The sequence below is a fragment of the Diadema antillarum genome, unplaced genomic scaffold (genome assembly GCF_040938485.1).
Source record: "Diadema antillarum isolate AM-2024a unplaced genomic scaffold, OU_Dant_1.0 seq00000368_RagTag, whole genome shotgun sequence".
NCBI lineage: Eukaryota > Metazoa > Echinodermata > Echinoidea > Diadematoida > Diadematidae > Diadema > Diadema antillarum.
In genome coordinates, this window is record NW_027271369.1 from 572,622 (window position 1) to 591,844 (window position 19,223).

The following is a 19,223-nucleotide window of genomic DNA, read 5'->3' on the forward strand; positions in this document are numbered from 1 at the left end:
TTTTCAGGAACAGAACTGAAATACATTATCATTTAAGAAGGTACTGCGAGGAAGTATTTAATTCAACAGAGTATTTTTTTCTTTTGTCTTGTCTATTGCCTCTGTGCCTTTATTAGCTCACCTGAGCCAAAGGCTCAAGTGAGCTATTGCGATCTCCCTTCGTCCGGCGTCCGTCGTGCGTCGTGCGTCGTGCGTCGTGCGTCGTCCGTCGTCCGTCGTCCGTCGTCCGTCGTCCGTCGTGCGTCGTCCGTCGTGCGTCGTGCGTAAACTTTTTACATTTTCATCTTCTTCTTGAAAACCCCAAGACCGATTTTCATCAAACTTGGCAGGTAGCATCCCTAGGGGGTTAGGAACTCAATTTGTTAAAATGGGCACCATGCCCCACCCAGGGGGCCCCCAGGGGGGCCCAAACCCCCCAAAATTAAGGAATCTGTAAAAATCTTCTTCTCTAGAACCAGAAGTGATAGAGCTAAGTTAATACTATGAGTTAGTACATTGATGACTGTAGTTTCAAGTTTGTTCATGGCAGAATCAGGGGTGCCCCCCTTGGGACCCAGGGGAGGGGGGGGGGTGGGGAAGGGTTCTAATGGGGCCTAAATTGTACATTTTCACCTTCTTCTTGAGAACTCCATGACCCATTTTCACCAAACTTGGCAGGTAGCATCCCTAGGGGGTTAGGAACTCCATTTGTTAAAATGGGCACCATGACCCACCCAGGGGGCCCCAGGGGGCCCAAACCCCCCAAAATTAAGGAATCCGCAAAAATCTTCTTCTCTAGAACCAGAAGTGATAGAGCTAGGTTAATACTATGAGTTAGCACATTGATGACTGTAGTTTCAAGTTTGTTCATGGCAGAATCAGGGGTGCCCCCCTTGGGACCCAAGGGGGGGGGGGGGGGGGTGAGGAGGGGTCCTAATGGGGCCTAAATTGTACATTTTTATCTTCTTCTTGAGAACCCCATGACCCATTTTCACCAAACTTGGCAGGTAGCATCCCTAGGGGGTTAGGATCTCAATTTGTTAAAATGGGCACCATGCCCCACCCAGGGGGCCCCCAGGGGGCCCAAACCCCCCAAATGAAGGAATCTTTAAAAATCTTCTCTAGAATCAGAAGTTATAGAGCTGAGATAATACTATGAGTGAGTACATTAATGACTGTAGTTTCAAGTTTGTTCATAGGAGATCCAGGGGTGCCCCTCTTGGGGGTGGGGGGGGGGGGGGGGTGGTTGGAAGGGTCCAAATGGAGGCCTGAATTGTACATTTTCATCTTCTTCCTGAAAACCTCATGATGGATTTTTGTCAAACTTGGCAGGTAGCATCCCTAGGTGGTCAGGATCTCAATTTATCAAACTGGGCACCATGCCCCACCCAGAGGGCCCCAGGGGGCCCCAATTCCCCCAAATTAAGGAATCTTGAAAAAAATTGGGCCCTTATTGTACATTTTCATCTTCCACTTGAGAATGCCTCGTCAAATTTTGGTGGAGCTGTGAACAATTTAGATTAGTGACTGCGTGAAAGGTGAACTTGCGATACTCAGGTGAGCGCTAGACCCGCGGGTCTCTTGTCTCTTGTAATATATTGTGTTCGGGGTAACAAGACCTTGTACATAATATGCATCTTTGTTGAAAATATTTTGGGGATTAATTGTTTAACAATCAATTCAGTGATGTCCTGCCCAAATCCTATCTGTCTTACATAAAAAAATACCACTTGTTGTCCCCGCCGAACGAGTTCGAGCAGGGGACTATGAAACGGGCTCCGTACGTGTGTGTGTCCGTGTGTCCGTCCGTGTGTCCATCCGTGTGTCCGTCCGTGTGTCCGTGTGTGCGTCCGTGTGTGATCAAAATCTTCAATTTGCTACTTCTCTGTCATTTATGAGCCAATTTTGATTCTGTTTGCTTTATATGATAGCACTATGTGGGAGCTTTGAAACTTGTGTACAGAATTTCAGTTGTGACCTTTGACCTTGACCTTTGACCTATATTGTACATTTTGCTACAAAATGCTACTCCTTCGCCATTTCTAACCCGATTTCGATTCCGTTTGCTTTATGTGATGGCACTAGGTGAGGGCTTCAAAACTTATACACAGAATTTTGACCTTCGACTTCTTTCACCTTTGACCTTGATTTTTTGACCTGTATTGTACATTTTGCTACAAAATGCTACTCCTTCGCCATTTCTAGCCCGATTTCGATTCTGTTTGCTTTATGTGATGGCACTAGGTGAGGGCTTCAAAACTTCTACACAGAATTTTGACCTTTGACTCCTTTGACCTTTGACCTTGATTTTTGACCTATATTGTACATTGGCTACAAAATGCTACTCCTTCGCCATTTCTAACCCGATTTCGATTCCGTTTGCTTTATGTGATGGCACTAGGTGAGGGCTTCAAAACTTCTACACAGAATTTTGACCTTTGACTTCTTTGACCTTTGACCTTGATTTTTCACCTATATTGTACAATGGCTACAAAATGCTACTCCTTCGCCATTTCTATCCCGATTTCGATTCCGTTTGCTTTATGTGATGGCAGCAGGTGAGGGCTTCAAAACTTCTACACCAGAATTTTGACCTTTGATTTCTTTGACCTTTGACCTTGATTTGTGACCTGTATTGTACATTTTGCTACAAAATGCTACTTCCGGCGGGGACATATATTACGCACTGCGTAAATTCTACTTTTCCTTGTTATATAGTGCTTTGGCTGCCATGTTTTTTCAGTGTGGACTGTACATTTGACATTTTGAGATAGGAAGAGGTTTTGTTGTCCCAATATGTGACATCATGCCTAATGATTACTGTCCCCACACATCATGTATATACAACTGTATACACTTTTCTCAAATATATGCTTATTTCCAGCTGTTCAAATCCTTGTATGGAACTGAGCCCCGTAATAGCAGTAATCCCTACAGAGTGGACAATGCCACAGATTTCAGCGATTTCCTAAACCGCCGTTTTGGCCACGTGAAGAAAGGAGCCCTGTACAGGACAGTGAGTGCTGGGGACCTATACAGCATGGATGGCTTAGTGGATGTACTCAGCCAGAGTCCAGGAGTGTCCGACACGACGGGCAACAATGTGTCCGCATCTCAGCAGCTTGCCCAATACTTTGAGGTAAAGCCCAAACCAACTTGTCTTCGTAATCTTCGTACAACATCTGTAGTGTGGGATATTGCACGTATATTACGTGTACGTACATCTTGACAAATATACTGGAGTGTAAAGAGCACAATGAGATTCCAAGGAGCCATAGAAACATACTCGCCAATCACAGAGCTCCCTCTGAGCCTTGGAAATTAATTATGAAAGATCAGACTTTAAAGTCACTTTATCTTGTTAAAGGTATTGTTTACCATTGGGGGCAGTGATTTAAAAAAAAATGTTTGATGCACATTTGTAGGTCAGTTGTATCACAAAACATCCAACAATGTACCATATAAAAATTTTGCAGTAAAGCCGAAAATGTAAGGAGATATTACTATTTTTCTCAATGAACCATAACTGTAGACGGTTTGTTGTAGAGACAATTTTATTATACAGTGTAAATATTGTTCACATTTTGTATATTTAGTAATACTTAAGCATGGATTATACTGATTACCATTTTACATTGATTGTTTCTATCCCTAACTCACATTTTAGAACTATTTTCAAGCACAAAAGCTGAGTTTTTCGTTCATCTACATATGGGAAATAATGCCTTTAAAAGATAAAAATCACAAACATCAGGGTCAAGGTCAATGCACTTTTTGAACAAAAATTTTGCACTTACAATGTCATTGCCACATACAAATGGGATGGTGGTGACTCCCTAGTCAACTGTGCCTGACAATCGATTTGCTCGAGGTTTTATATGATGAACAGTAATAAAGACCTTATTATTGTCAAAGAGAATACCGTATACTGACAATTAATATCTGTCCATGTGCACAAAACTGTGCCAGATAAAAGCATTACTGCTGGGGAAGTGGGGGGGGGGGATGGAATTTTGGAATAATATGGTGCTCTACACCGACATTCCTCACGTTCCAAACAGACTGTAGACAGGATGTGCTGTTAGTTCATGAACTCTGTTTGTCTGGGAAGAGCATGAATTGTCTAGAAACTTGCCTGAAATAAATAATCCTTGGCATTATCATAATTGTGATGATTTAAGATACTTCCCTCTTTGGTTGCAGAATGCAACAACTTACGAAACAAACCAGCAAATGAGTGATTGATATTTCTGAGATATTCAGTTGACCTTCCAAAAGAGTTTTTATCCATTCATTAGAGAAATAAATCTACAAGTCCAAAGTGAAGTGTGAGGAAGTTGTAAGGCTAAGTAAAATTTTGCCATGTGAAGCTAGCATCACATATTTATATACAGACTTCTATATATGCCAAGCACACTCTATATATACATGTGTTGTATGATGTTATCACAGGAAGTTGCATCATGCTGTAGTAACGTTATTCTTTGCCTTATCATGCTTTCTAAAATTGTATGCCACCGCTCAAAATTTCAATGGCATGACCTCAGAAATTTGTAGTAAGTCTGAGTACCACTTAATAGTGGATTTTACAATCAGTATTTTGTATTTTGTTTTTAACTTCCTGCTCACAAATGGCGTAGACATTGATATGTTCGAGTTAGAAGTCCTGCATATTAATTGGTATAAAACATGAAGCGCATGGCGCTATGTTGCAAGCACATGATTCTTCCCACCGTTACAGCAATATTGCTGGTCAGTGTGACAGATTTAGGGATTTCTGAGTAATGGAGAAATTGGATGTCATAGGAATGACATTTGGAACATCTGAAAAATCAAAAGATCATATACTATACACAAATAGATTGTATATATTGAAATAGATTGTATTGTATATATTGAAATAGACTATTTTCGCTGGGCTGACAAGACCTTATATCTCAAATTTTGGTGATAATGACTTTTTTCGATTAATGTTGAGATGATCAGTTGAAGTGATGTCCTGTCCAAATCCTAGCTACATTTAACCTACCCCCAAAATGAAACCACCACCCATGTCAAAGGAAAGGCTATCCCATTTGATGTAGTGCTTTGACTGTCATTGTTTTTTTTTTCCTCTGCTGAACATTTGACCTTTTGTAGAACGAGGTCTCCTCTTCCCAGCGACAATATATTGTATCATGTTTAATGTGAGAATGGGGTCTGTTATGCATTGACTCTGGGGGGAGTAATCCTATCTTTGAAGCAATGGGCTAAGTGCCTGCTAGTGTATTCTCACACAAACTGTACAGTGCTACTCATTCACATGTATGAGACCTTTATGCAATAAAGCTGATTAATGTTGTGCAATTATGAAAGAAATATAATCATTTGCCAGGTCATTTGCACTAGTGGACACCTAGCCCATTGCTTCAAAGATTGGATTATTCCCCACATTGCCCGAATGACCTAACAAAAATGATTATATTTCTTTCATAATTGCACAACATTAATCAGCTCTATTGCATAAAGGTCTCATATGTGTGAATGAGTAGCACTGTACAGTTTGTGTGAGAATGAATTAGTGCCCAGCATTAATCGATCATTTCCCCCTGATGTGTTTCCTCCAAGCTTTTTGGTCTGCAAGAACCATTCCAGTGGTTAGGGAGGATAAAGCATCAAATTGTAATTATTGACTACAATTGTAGCTCTGTATGCAGCCCATCATATATACAAAATGTATATTTTGAGGGATCTTAGATTTTGATTTATCATAGATGGACTCTCTGTATGTGAATTATGTCATAAGCCATAATTCAGCAAGTCCAACCTGTACTGGTGAAGGGAGTTTCATTCTGCGGTCTTAGTCTTATGTAGCTATTATGATTGGGGTATATATTTGGATAGGGGTATCTTCGATGGACTGCTGTTACACAACATAGCAATGTGAGATCAGACTGGAAGGGTAAAAATACTGTTTTTCCACCTATAATATGTCTTTTCAGCCCTTAGAATACTCCAATGCTGTTTACAACCTGGTTGTCATCCCTGGGTTACATTGCATCCAATTATCCTGGTATTCAGAGAGTATACTATTATTATGATGACTGCATCTATTTGCTTCAACTATTTGTCTGTTTGGCTGTCTATCTTCTCAACTGTATTTGCTGTACATTTATGGTAGTGATATATGTATATTTCCTGCAGGCTGCATACATACATGTATAATACCAGTGATAGAGGAGTGTAAAAATGTGTATGTACTGTAAAACTGTAACATTTGAAAGATGATCCCACCTACTCCCTCTCTACCCCTCAAAAATAGGGACACAACTCTTGGCTAAAGTTTCTGCTGAATGTAACCTTACAAGTTGTAATTTAATGAGATGGACATGGACACTTTGGTAATGGGATTGCTAATTAAGAGGAGTTTTTGGACAAAAATGATTCTAAGAGATTAACAAAATATATGTTTTATCTTGGAAATAACATGTCTTTTAACCACTCGTCATCCAATTGTTATTTGTTGTTTGTACAAGTAGGCCCCTACATGTACCCCCCCCCAAAAAAAAAAGGTTATACTTCTCAGGACATACTTGACATAATGACATTATCTCACATAAAAATCAATTCATGTAAGTTTTACATATTGGTACCTTTTGAAATTCTTAGAGGTGGAAGTACCTATGTGATTATGTTATACTTATTTATTCGATCTTCTGTAAAGTATTGTAGCCCTTTCAGTGTACCAATTGTTCTTCCAAGGGGACCTGCCTACCTACCTGTATAAATAACAATCAGAAATATGAAATATTACGAAGATTAAAGATACACAGTAAAAAATATTTAAAGAAGTTATTTTGATCTGTTATTTTTTTATGTAAACTTCAAAGGCATTTAAAAAAGGTAGTATTCCTTCAATTCATTTATTTCTTTCAGCAAATTCAGCATGTTGAAAAACATTTGTTTTCCACTCATATACTTGAGGAAGAGTCTCATGCAATGTAGGGCTCACACGGGTAAATAATTCCCCGTAGAGACGTGTGTTAAAATTCAAATTTCAAAAAATTCTGTAAAATAGCTGGGAGAAATGAGGTGTTTCATATTCACTAACCTGAATAAGTGAGATATAACCTTTCATCCATCAAAATTCCAAGGCAGGTTCTTCGGCTCAAACTCTGTCCAAGGGTCCGCAAAGCTAGACTACGACTTCTTTTCACTCAAGAAATCACCTATTTTCTGTACATGCAGCCAATGAAATATAGTCCCCTCAAATTCCATCAGAAAAGCTTTCATCTTCCAACCAAAATGCAGTTTGTAGAGGAATTCATACTCAATATCTACAGCTATTCAGTTTTTTGCCAAACTGCATCACTGATTTTTAATTAATTTTTTCTTCATTTATTTTGGTATCTTTGGTACGAATTTGTGAAGGGGTCTGGGACATTCCATTTTATTTACAGGTGTGAGCCCTGTACTGATATGGAGCTCTTCATTGAAATGTTCACTCAAATTATAAATTTAACTTATACCTTGGTGTTGCTGTTGTTTTGTTCATGTAAATTCATGCTGAAAACAAATGCAGTGATGTAGAAAGTTTAGTACCTGAGAGGGTGAATTGGTTCCTGACATTGTTTTCCTCTATTTCCTGTACAATAACAGGACAAACTGTTAAGCCCAGATGAACTTCAAGACTTGACGTGCAGCGATGGGGAGGGAACTCTTCTCTATGCCTCCGACAACTCACAAAACTCAACGGTGAGATAACAAGTTGCCTGATTCATTATTCCAATACCAATGTCTAAACTTCAGTTGTTTTTTTTTTTTTTTCAGTGAAACATTTTTAAATACAGTAGGACCTCGATTATCCGGCCACATTGCGACCGGCAGGTGTCCGGATAATCGATTTGGCCAGATAAGAAAGATATGCTTCTGGCATGTCATGCTAGGGGTGTGCACATGGTATTGAATACTAATTCACTAATATTATGATTAGCTACATCGCATTGTCATGTTTCACACTTAAAAAATTGATACCGAATGGAAATGAAATATACATAAAATATCCCTTCATATATTGTTTGTTTGATTGACATTGACTGACAATGGGATCAATATTGCGACTAATCTAATTAATACTGCTGCTGCATTATACTGTAACCACTGCTGTGCACTTAGTGCCAGTGACAAGCGTGGCACCAGTCAGTGACATCGTCTCAGGAACTGACTTAAAAGTTACAGTTCGCTGCGAGGATTGGAAATTGTCCCGCCATGTATTCGCACGGTAATGGTTGAACATGTGTTGTTTTAGTGAGATTGGCACTGAAAGTGCTTGAAAACATTAAAAGAATTGTCAGCCAGTAGACGTCCAGATAACAGAGAGTCCGGATAATCGATGGCCTGATAATCGAGGTCCTACTGTATGTAGTACATGCCCACAATGCTGCATTATTCCATAAAAAAGAAAGAATGATAAAAGACAAAATACCATGGTATGTAGGATGTAACCGTAACTCTCTTCAGCTTCCAAGTAAGAGATGTTTATGATTTGGGAGTGGAATGGATAGTACGACAATGAATGTTTATGTTACCTCTGACACTTGCACTCTACTTCCTTCCACTGTGTTGTTAAGCCAGAAAGGATGTTATCAGTCACTAGAATTATCTTTCATACAGACACTGCTGCTTGACTTCACTATGGATTCACTTTTGCTCTAGAAGACAGTGACTAGAGTTTATTTTCAGTGAGATTTTATCTGATTGAGAAAGAACTGGAGTGTGAAATGTATGACTGTACAATGTAGAGTTGATGTGAACAAGGCATGAATGATATGTCATCAAGAGTGAGAGCCTACCATACACTGTACATGGTATCTGGATGTGTATAGTGCATGGAAAGGTTGCCATTGTCATGCCACAAACAAAACTTCAGCAGAAATATGGGGAATAACTTTCACTTTCAAGTTATTGATCACAAACAGATGCACAAATGCTGATCTGTGCTGGATTGTATATGTTGTACATCTTATGACTTTCACTAGACCTTCTCACTTAATACCATTGAATTGCCTAGTCATACCTTACAGTCAGTCTGAAACTGATGTCAGTCTGTCAGTTGTTTCAGAAATTGCAATTTTATCAAGACTATTTTGCCTTTTAGTTATATAAAGAAAAAAAATTATAAGCGAATTGCTTTATCATGATTCATTACTGAGCACTAATTGATTTGTTTTGATTCAGTGCTTCTGGAACCATTTCCCTCAGATTGCCACATTTTACTGTGGGACTCCTACCACTAGACATCTGACCTTCTAATCCATATCTCATTAGAGTGTGTCATAGTGTAATCTAATACCTATGATATGTGCATGAACTGATAGGGTAATACAAAGTGTAATGAAAGTGTGTCAAGTATTTTGAGACTACTATCAGATAACAAAGAAGAATTGTGAGTGGACTGACAACATGAAAAGATAATGTGTAATGCACCAGGAATTGAGACAGGTTTGTGTCTTCTCCTGATGCAGTGATATCAAGGAAGCGGTTTAACATAACATTAACTATAATAACTGCTCTTGTGGGTACTCAATAAAAATGTCTGTGATGTAAAGTTGTGTATTGCCATTTGTCAAACAAGATGTACAATGTTGTCTATATCCAGTATTAAAGCATATGATATGTGTACTCCATCATTGGAAAATCAAATTGAAAGAAGAAGTGTGAATGGAGAGGTGTGAAACTGACATGCAATGAATTGTGTATTTAAAGTTAAGTGCTCTGTGTATGGCACATGAATTGTATTATCTCTTTATGTGCTACATTTTCACGTCCAACTCAGTCAGTGGCTCGCCAAGTTCACATATTTTGCTCTAATGCACAAGCCCGCCCCAACCGATTGATAAATTGGCAAATGCCACGGTACAATGAAAGCTTCACTCGTGATTCCATTCCATACACAGGTAGCTCTGTTGCCTTGTAGTATGCAAAATGGGGTTACATTTTTGTCTTCTGTGCCAAGACTATTTGCTTTGTCATTTCCACCAGCAAGCTGTACACTGTATACATTATATTAATGACGTACTGGAGAGGCAAGCCTGAGACGATTATAAAAAGATCAGGGCCCTGTTTTATGAAGAGTTAAAGTTGATTATTAAGTTGATTTCTATTATAAGTCTATGGCAGCCTGTGTGGTAAGGAAATTTAAAATCGATAATATCTTTTGATAAAACAGGGTCCAGGTTATTATGATAATTATCGATATATTGTGATCATCATGATCATAAACATCTTTCCTTGGAATTAGAGTTACTGCATTAAGAAAGTTGTTGTAGTGAATATACAAGTGTATTATATGTGTGATACTACGAGTGTAAGAGATACAATGTACTGTATACGCTATAATTTTCGCGTACATAAATTTTCGCGAATTGCCGATGTCACACATTTTCGCGAGTGGTTAAATTCGCGATTGGGGGACCAGAGAAAATATGAAGTGGCAAAGAAAGTGTGAATTTTCAACTTATTAGCATATAAGAATGATACTAGTTATACACTGCATGAAAAAAACTTGCCAAACTCTGCGAACTAGTAAGTTAGAATTCAACATTTTTGAAGTGGTTAAGTCCATCGTGCTAGATTTGTGACGAGTGGTCCCCTTGCGATAATGGATTGGCTCTCAGTATCCGTACGTAGACGTGGACGTGCGTAAACAAGCTTAGCCAGTATTGTCTGTTCTGTAAGCCGTGACATGGTATTCTAGTACTGAAATGTTCGTATCATCAAGGCAAGGGATTCATTTTGGAAGGTAATATTTTCGCGTGTTGTTAATTTCGCGAATAGCTCCCGACTCGCGAAATTCGCGAAAATAAAACCCCCGCGAAATATATAGCGTATACAGTATTCATAAGGAACCTGAATGTACATGTAACACTATAGAGCTTCTATCAGATAAACCACGTTTTATCTTTGTTTATATTTCTACATTTTGTATTGTGGTTGATGATGTACTTGTACATCGCATCCCATGATCACCTTAATAGCACAAAATCATTATGTATCTGTTTAGTTTAATGCACGGTTCTCATTAGGTGGCTTTGCAATGAAGGCTTGTGGATATTGAATCCTGAGTGAGTAGGTGAGTGAAGACAGTCTATTCTATCTGTGTCATTTGCAGGCTGATTTCAGAGACAGAGTATGCAACCATGAGGAGAGTTATCCACTCTTTGTTAGTCTCTCTCAAGAACTGCACAGACAGATTGATCTGGACAAGCTGATAAACCAGGTAGGAAGGCAGTTTAAGAAAATCACTGATATCCAAAAACAAACTTCTGTGTCTGTTCATCACAGTAATTGAAAAGTTATACTGAAGCTTGGCATTAACTGAGTTGATTCTGAATTTGTGTCAATGAGGTTACCATCCTTGTGGAGAGACTTTGTTGAATATTGAATTGCTGCCATGTGCCCACATCAGTTTTCTCTTTATCCAGAGCAACTTTTCTATTATTATTCAGCTTTTCCCAACAAGGTGTTCCTTGGTCTATGCTGTGAAAGTGGTAACAACTACACAGTACATGTATCATGCAAGACATTTTGAATTGTCCTGCAGATGACAGAAATTTAATCAGTATAAAAACATGTTAACAGTGTGTATTTGACAACTGCATAATACAGTATTCTTGTTGCAGAAAGTCCTCCCGCAACCCTTATAATTCAAAGGACAGAATGTGTGTGTGTGTGTGTGTGTGTGTGTGTGTGTGTGTGTGTTTGGAGGTTGGGCAGGTGTTTAAATTGCTGGTAGTTTCTGCAAATCATTTCAAATATGTGATGTCATTTTATGTTTCTTAGTAAACAAATACTTTGGGTTTGGCAGTAAACAGAATTTTTCTACCTGTACATCAAGTGACGCCTGGTTGGATAATTTCAATAAACCTTCAACACACTGCACAATGAAACTTCTTATCAGCCCAGGAATTTCAAAAGACTGAAAAGCCTGAATTTAATGACATACCCTGATCTCTTAACAGCTTAATCTCACCGATGATGATCTCCTAGACAGTCGGATAAAGGCTCTCTTGGCGTCAAAAGAGGTAAGTGATCTATGGAATGGAGCGGAGAGGGGGTAAAAGCCAAAGCATGAAAGCCTCAAGAAGCATGCAGAAACTGTCTTGCTGAATCTCACAATGCATTGATTCATTATTCTTGATATATTATTGTTATTTTTCTCAAGGTGGAAAGCAGAGATATAGTTTTAGCTTGGGAAATGTGGAAAAGGAGATAACACAAACAGTACAATTAAACACACATAATACATAGGTGAGCGCTAGAGTCATTAATCTCATTTTTTTTTTTTAAATAATTTTTTAGGGGGGTGGTTTGGGTTTAGGGAATGGGAAGAAGGGAGATGAAGATAGGCTACTGTTACTGAAGCCGTTTGTTTCATTGGATGAAAAATGTTCAAATATGTTGTCTTGGTGTTAATCACAGGATAAATACTAACCAAATTATTATGATGAGTGTGCTGGTTGTGTGCTCAGTATTGGAATGCAGATAATTGTTTGTTTGTCTTTTTTCTCCTTACGACATAGGTCCAAAAGTTTGCTCGCTTTCAGCAGACCCTGCAGGATGTTTATGAATTTGCGCTGAAGCTTCCAGGAGATGCCTGTCCAGCCCCCACCACAGTGCCTCCCCCCACAGAGGCGCCAACCACCCCTTCTGCAACCACGCCCTCCTCTTCCCCCTCATCCACATCGGATGGTCCCACCCTCGACTCACACCCTGGCTCCCCCTTCTCTGGGAATACCTCTCAGTCCATGGACACAAGCACCCAGCCATCTGTCACGACACTTGGCCACGATTTTGTGACAAACTTCACCAATGCATCTTTGAGTTGGAACGCCTCATGGTTCAACGTGACTTCCACCAAGGTTCCTTCAACCACCCCCACGCCCCTTTTCACCACACCCATCAACAAACCCAAGCCCAAGCCCAAGCCCAATGTCAAACCCAAAACCAAGAGTGAGGAGCAGAAAGAAAAAGTGGCGCAGCTCTACCGCCTCTGGGCCAAGATGCAGTACAGGTTTGTTTTTGTTTTAATACTTGTTTTGTGTGTGTTTTTTTTTTTCAGAAAAACAATTTTTCCATTTGTTTGTCGGGCTTATGTGATCTTTATCTTATTATTATTATTTTTTTTAAGAAATGCCAATGTCCAGGATAGGAGGTAACCTACACTGTATGTGGATAATTTTCTGAAATTGGGCTTTCAGTGGAAAGATATATTTTCTTTCCTGTGATTTTCAGATTTATATGATTATGCAATTTATTTGAATGTAGCGCTGCATATATTTTCAGCTTCTACATGATATTTGCAAGACTTTTAGTAGCCATTTGCTCTTTCTATCCAATTTTATGCATTTTCATTTTCTTAAACCTTTTTTGTGACCCTGGAACTTCAGTGTGTGTGGGGTGCAGCCCAGGGTGAATGAGGCACTGCTAGCCAAGGGGGACATTCGGGGACTGAAGCTGACTCGTGTCCAGAAGAAGAGTCTTGGCCTGCTCCTCCACGTCTTGTTCAGCCGACCAACCATCCTCTACTCCCCCAACACACCAGATGTGCGGGATCTCATTGACAAAGTAAGCCTTATGTCATGCAGTTGGCTTCAGTATTTGATTTGGAGACTCGAGGAGGAACTAGTTGTGGCATTCTAGACTGATACAGAACCTAGGGAAGAAAATTGAATTGCTCAGCTTGACAGTGACAAAGCATTGAGATGACTCTGATTGATTTCAGATGTCACATTCTTAAGGCAGCTGCAGAAGTAGCATAGATCATATGGGTTTTAAGACAATTACCCCAGACCCTTCCCCTGACCCTTATCCTAATCCTAATCCTGTACCTAATCCTAACCCTAACCCAAATTCTAACACTGAACCTAACCCTAGTCTTTACTGTGACCCTATTACTATAAATCGGTATTTAGCCACATGGTAATTGTCCTCGGGGTTATTGTTCTGATACAATCATAAGGCATTAAAAAATATTCAACACTTTTGAAACAATGCCATGATGAAAATACACAATACAGGCGGAGCAAATGTCAGTGTGTTGGAGTGAATTTTGTCAGAATTATGAGGGGTTTCCAAAAGGAACTTCTGCCATCTAATGCTGTTTTGATGTTATCTCGTCGATGCAAAGATTATGTTGTCTTTGACATGTTTATGCAGTCATACAGCTTGATCTCTCAGTTGCATATACATATATGTATAAAAGCACATTAAATATGGTACCACAAGTTTTTTTTTTTCATGTTTGAAAGATTGCAAGTATTCCGAAGGGTATTAAAATGTAGGATATTATAAATAAGTTTATTTTCAATCTGCTGATAGCCAGGTTGTGTGACAGAGACAAAAAAAATCACTTCAAATCACACAAAGTGTGAATGTTGATCAGTCAACAGTTTTCCCATATTTTTCCCTTCCCTTTATTTTCTGTCTGTTTTTCTTGTTAGGCGAGTGATTTCATCTACCTGGCCAAGAACATCTCTCACAGTGCTGAAGTGTGGCTGAATGTCTCCCACACCATCAGGGAATACCTAGAGAAGAACACTACCCAGCAGGCTCTGGAGTTCCTGGGCAAGGCAAGTTGTCCTGGAGTCAAAAAGCACTCCGCAATTAAAGGCATAATTTACCATTTGCAGATGAAACAAAAGCCCAGCATTGGTGCTTTAAAATAGTTCTAAAACGTGAGTTAGGGATAGAAACAACGACTGTAAAAATTTGAATACATATTATCGATGTTAAGTGTTGTTACCACAATGCGCCATGTTGGAACGAACTGACTGCGCCTGCGCAAACGGGATCTCACATTAGATCGAACGTTTATGAAATAAAATACAGCTATCTTCTTATATTTTAGGCTTTATTTTGAAAATTTCATATGGTAGGATGTTTTATGATACAACAGACCTACACGTATGCATCAAATGTGATATCTTGAAAAATGTTAAAATCACTGCTCCCAAAGGTAGACTGGACCTTTAAGATCTGTCTGTGTGTAGCTCCCTAGCTCACACTCACCCATAGTTGAGGAGTCCAGATGGAGTGGTAGAGGAAGAAAGAAAAAAAACCCCACAACAAACAAGACTGTGATGTACATAAAAAGAACTTGGCAAGGTTCCAGAATCAAATGTGTTTGAGCATTGTTTCAGTTGTGCTCTAAATGCTTGGTTTCATTTTGCAATCTCTGTTTTTCTTTTCATTTGCACACAATGGCTCTAATCATTGGTTAAGGAACAGATCCTGAACTGATGTGATTTATCTATGGCATTGAATAGTGCAGAGTGATGATGCACTATCAGTTTATTTGATATCCCACATATGGTTTTTAGGTATCCACGTCAAGCCTAGACAAATCAAAGTTGTAAATACACTTCATTTTCTATAACAAATGGCAAAAGCTCATTCTCCCACTTTTCTAGCCTACATGTATATACACTCTAAATGCATAATCAGCCCTTGGGCTATTCTGTTTTGGCTGAGGTAAAATTATATTGCACTTGAGCTACATATGCATGTGTTGTGCATATGATATAGAAAAGTGGATTCAAGATTATGCACTGTTTGTGTATGTTATGTGGAAGAAATGTCAGAGAATAATATGTGTGAGGAGTGAATAACAAACCATATCCAGGGCTGCACACTAACCCAGTCTGACCTGTCCGTCAGACCAGTAAGTACCCAGGTTTTCCATGTTTTACTGGTCCATTCCTGAAAAAGTTACTGATCCAACAGTGATTTCTACTGGTCAGGGACCGTCGGTGTTATAATATCTTTCCTTGCCTATACTGTAGATGGAAGAGGAGCTGAGTGAACATCCAGAATTCCTGAGCAACTCCAGCCTGAGTCCTGACCTCCAGGCCTTCATCACCAACAGCTCCCTCGTCTCTGTGCCCTACATACGCAATCACCTCGACGTCATCGACAACGCTGCCTGCGCCTGGCTGGAGCTTACCAGACCCATCCAATGGGACTTCTTTATGGGTTTCCCAGATGAGGAGACTATGGTGAAGTACGCCCTGGAGCAGTCACCGGCTGACGGGAGGACAGTGTTTGCAAGTGAGCCACCTGACTTGTTTTATTATGATTCCTGATCTGGAGGGCATTCACATTGCGAAATAATCCTGTTTGTAAACGGTGTCAGAAACAAAGTTGATTCTAGTTGTTTCCCCCCTCCCACCTTATTTACAGATCTGCAGAGAAGTGATATTGTGTTATATGATATGGCCTGTAGGGATTTTGCTGTAAAGTTGATTGCATTTGGTGTATTGCAGTCATTGCAGTTTCATGTACTAAAAGCATCAACGTAATGTCGGAGGCTGGTGGGTTGTTTCTGGCTGTTGACAGGGAAAATGGTCTCTGTGTAAGGGGGTTTTCATATGACGAAATAATCCTGTTTGTATACAGTTTTATATTGTGGTCACCCCCCCCCCCCTTTTATAGCATCTGTAGGGAAGTGGAATATGTTATGATATATGATATGGGCCCTTGAGGCTTACGCTGTAAAATTGATTGCATTTTGTTGTGAACTGCAGTCATTGCTGCAGTTACCTTTAGCAACGGCCTGATGCCTGAGGCTAGTTACTTGATCTTTGCTGCTACCATTGAAGCTACAAAACAATTATTCCAGCTTGTCATGTTTGCTAATCTCTCTATGAAACAGGTCTATGGAACGTCAAGAACTTGTAGGTTTTGATTATGATAACCAGTGATGGAAATAGATGAAGCATTGTGACAATATAAGTCTACCTGGCAATACATTCTACATTATCAATTTTGCCTTCAGTTATATACTGTAAAAGAGGAAACTTACACAAATAACTTTTGTGCTAGGCCGTTTTCTGTCACTTTTGCTCTTTTATAGTTTTGTGAATTACTACAAACTTTAAGTGATATCTCTAAATATATTCTTTTAATTACATGCATTTTTACTCTTGTTAGTCCAAGTTTTCAGTAATACATGCAACTCCATCAAGACATTTTGTGCATGCACCTTTGACTGACTGAATACATGTAGTTTGAAGCCTCCTATCATCAAGCCTTTTGGTCAAATATACAAGATGTGACATGCCAGCTACTCTGATTGATGACATTTGCCCCTATACCTACACTTTGGGGTCATCAAACCTTTTGTATCTGTCTTATCCTGTATTGCAAGGCAGTGTGGATGAGATGACATTTTCACATCCCAAACAATGGGAGAAGGATAAAGGTAAAGTAAAGATGACCTGGAAAAATACTTGGGCAGTTGCCTCCTGTGTTACCAACCTTTGTATTCTGGTCTGTTTTCTCACAGGTGTCGCATTCCAGACAGATGAGAATGGTAATCTCCCATCCCATACCGTCTACAAGATCCGCCAGAACTCCTCCTTCACCGACAGGACTGACCTGGTGCGCCGACGATTCTGGCGGCCCGGGGCCAACCACCACCGTATCCTTGGTTACTATACCTATGGCTTTGTCTGGGTACAGGACATCATTGACCGTGCGCTCATTGATAAGAGGGTGGGGCGGACTGTCATTGAGCCAGGCAGCTACTCACAGGAGTTCCCCTATCCTTGTTATGTCTCTGACATGTGAGTATAAAATCAATGGACTATCTTATCAATAATTGGAAGGGCTTGCCCCAAAGAGATTCTGGGTATTGCTGATTTAGGCCCGTGAAACTCATTACTGGTTAACTTGCAAGCAACGATATGGAGCAGTTATGACAGATTCTCTACTTGTATTTTAAGCTGTAAGTTAGTGATATGCAATACGTAAAGTTTGATCGCAAAGCAGGCCGGCTATTATAAGTACTATTTTTAAGCATTTAAAATTAAGTCTGTCATCAGGGAAGTCAAAATAAAACGTTTACAGTGATACCTCACTTGTAATATAACAAGGAATATTCTTGAAGTTATGGAAAAAAAAAATCCCCCCCAAATTCCAAATATTAACATTTTCTTTGTTTTTTAGCAGCTTTAATTGTAAATGTCTCAAATGAACAAGAATGGAGTTCAGTTGTTTTGCCATCAAACTCTTCTTATGCACCATGTTTTAGCAATAATATGTTGAGATGTGATTGGGCTTGTCTAACAATGGCCATATTAACTCTTTCACTTCCAAGGTTCCCGTTCACCATAGAGCAAGTCATGCCAATGGTAATGGTCATCTCCTGGGTGTACTCTGTAGCCATGCTGACCCAGAGCATTGTCTATGAGAAGGAGCTCCGTCTCAAGGAGGTGTGTGTGCTCAGAGATTTTTTGTTTTGTTTTATTTATTTTCCTTTGTTGCTGGGAGTTAACCTTGTACCAATTTGTGTTCATAATATTTTGTTGTCTTCTCACCTATGCTGAAGAATGATATGCAGTTCATAAACTCTGAGTCATAGCAGTAAGTCTGTGAATATGTCAAGACTTCTTTATTCACACTAATACACATGTAGTTCCTATACAGATTGTAGAAACTATGCTTCTAATAATTTTCTGGTGTTTGATGTCAGATTTATCCTTTCTTGTCAATATGGCATTTCATGACAGTAATTCATTTTGTCAATTTTTATGTTTACTCTACCTGCCAAAATAATTTTGACAATAATTTTATTTGTGGAGAAAAATATACTGAAACTCAAAAACAATTACATGTAATTATTGTCCAAGATGCCTGTTTTGTTACAATTTTTTCCTTTGAATGTGGTTTAGTGTTAATTATTCAGTGCACAATAATCAGAATGATTCATTAATCTGTATATATTATTTGAGCATTCAAGTAATGGTGGGGTGTGCAAAGTCAGCATTTTGTTCAGCATACAAAGGGTAATTACCTCTTCACAGATGATGTACTCTGGAGTAAGCTATTGTACTGAGTAGATGTGATAGATGTTTCCATGCCTGATTTCCTGTATCGAATGAGAGACATTGATGTGAATCTGGCCATGCAGGTAATGAAGATGATGGGACTAAGCAATGCAGTGCACTGGGTAGCCTGGTTCATCACCAGCTTCCTTCAGCTCTCGGTGACGACTGGCGCCCTCACAGCCATGCTGATTGCAGGCAAGGTGCTGGCCAACAGCAACCCTGTCATCGTTTGGCTCTTCCTCACTATCTTTTCTGTCTGCGTCATCAGCTTCAGGTGAGATTAGATTGATTTGATTTGATTTGATTTGATTTGATTTGATTTGATTTGATTCTCTGTATGGCATTGCTTTACAATTGAATCAATTTTAATTATCATTG

The 19,223-nt window shown here is 39.3% G+C and overlaps 1 protein-coding gene across 1 annotated transcript in view; it reads left to right on the forward strand.

The window, feature by feature from the left end:
* Positions 1–19,223, forward strand: part of LOC139731345 (ATP-binding cassette sub-family A member 2-like) — a 76,397-nt gene that overhangs the window by 21,277 nt on the left and 35,897 nt on the right. The window contains exons 7-17 of the mRNA XM_071642237.1: positions 2,864–3,118; positions 7,618–7,713; positions 11,129–11,236; positions 11,979–12,041; positions 12,540–13,030; positions 13,407–13,584; positions 14,460–14,588; positions 15,801–16,065; positions 17,303–17,582; positions 18,116–18,230; positions 18,929–19,119. Of these exons, the coding sequence (XP_071498338.1) occupies positions 2,864–3,118; positions 7,618–7,713; positions 11,129–11,236; positions 11,979–12,041; positions 12,540–13,030; positions 13,407–13,584; positions 14,460–14,588; positions 15,801–16,065; positions 17,303–17,582; positions 18,116–18,230; positions 18,929–19,119 (2,171 nt within the window). The remainder of the gene's footprint in view (positions 1–2,863; positions 3,119–7,617; positions 7,714–11,128; positions 11,237–11,978; positions 12,042–12,539; positions 13,031–13,406; positions 13,585–14,459; positions 14,589–15,800; positions 16,066–17,302; positions 17,583–18,115; positions 18,231–18,928; positions 19,120–19,223) is intronic.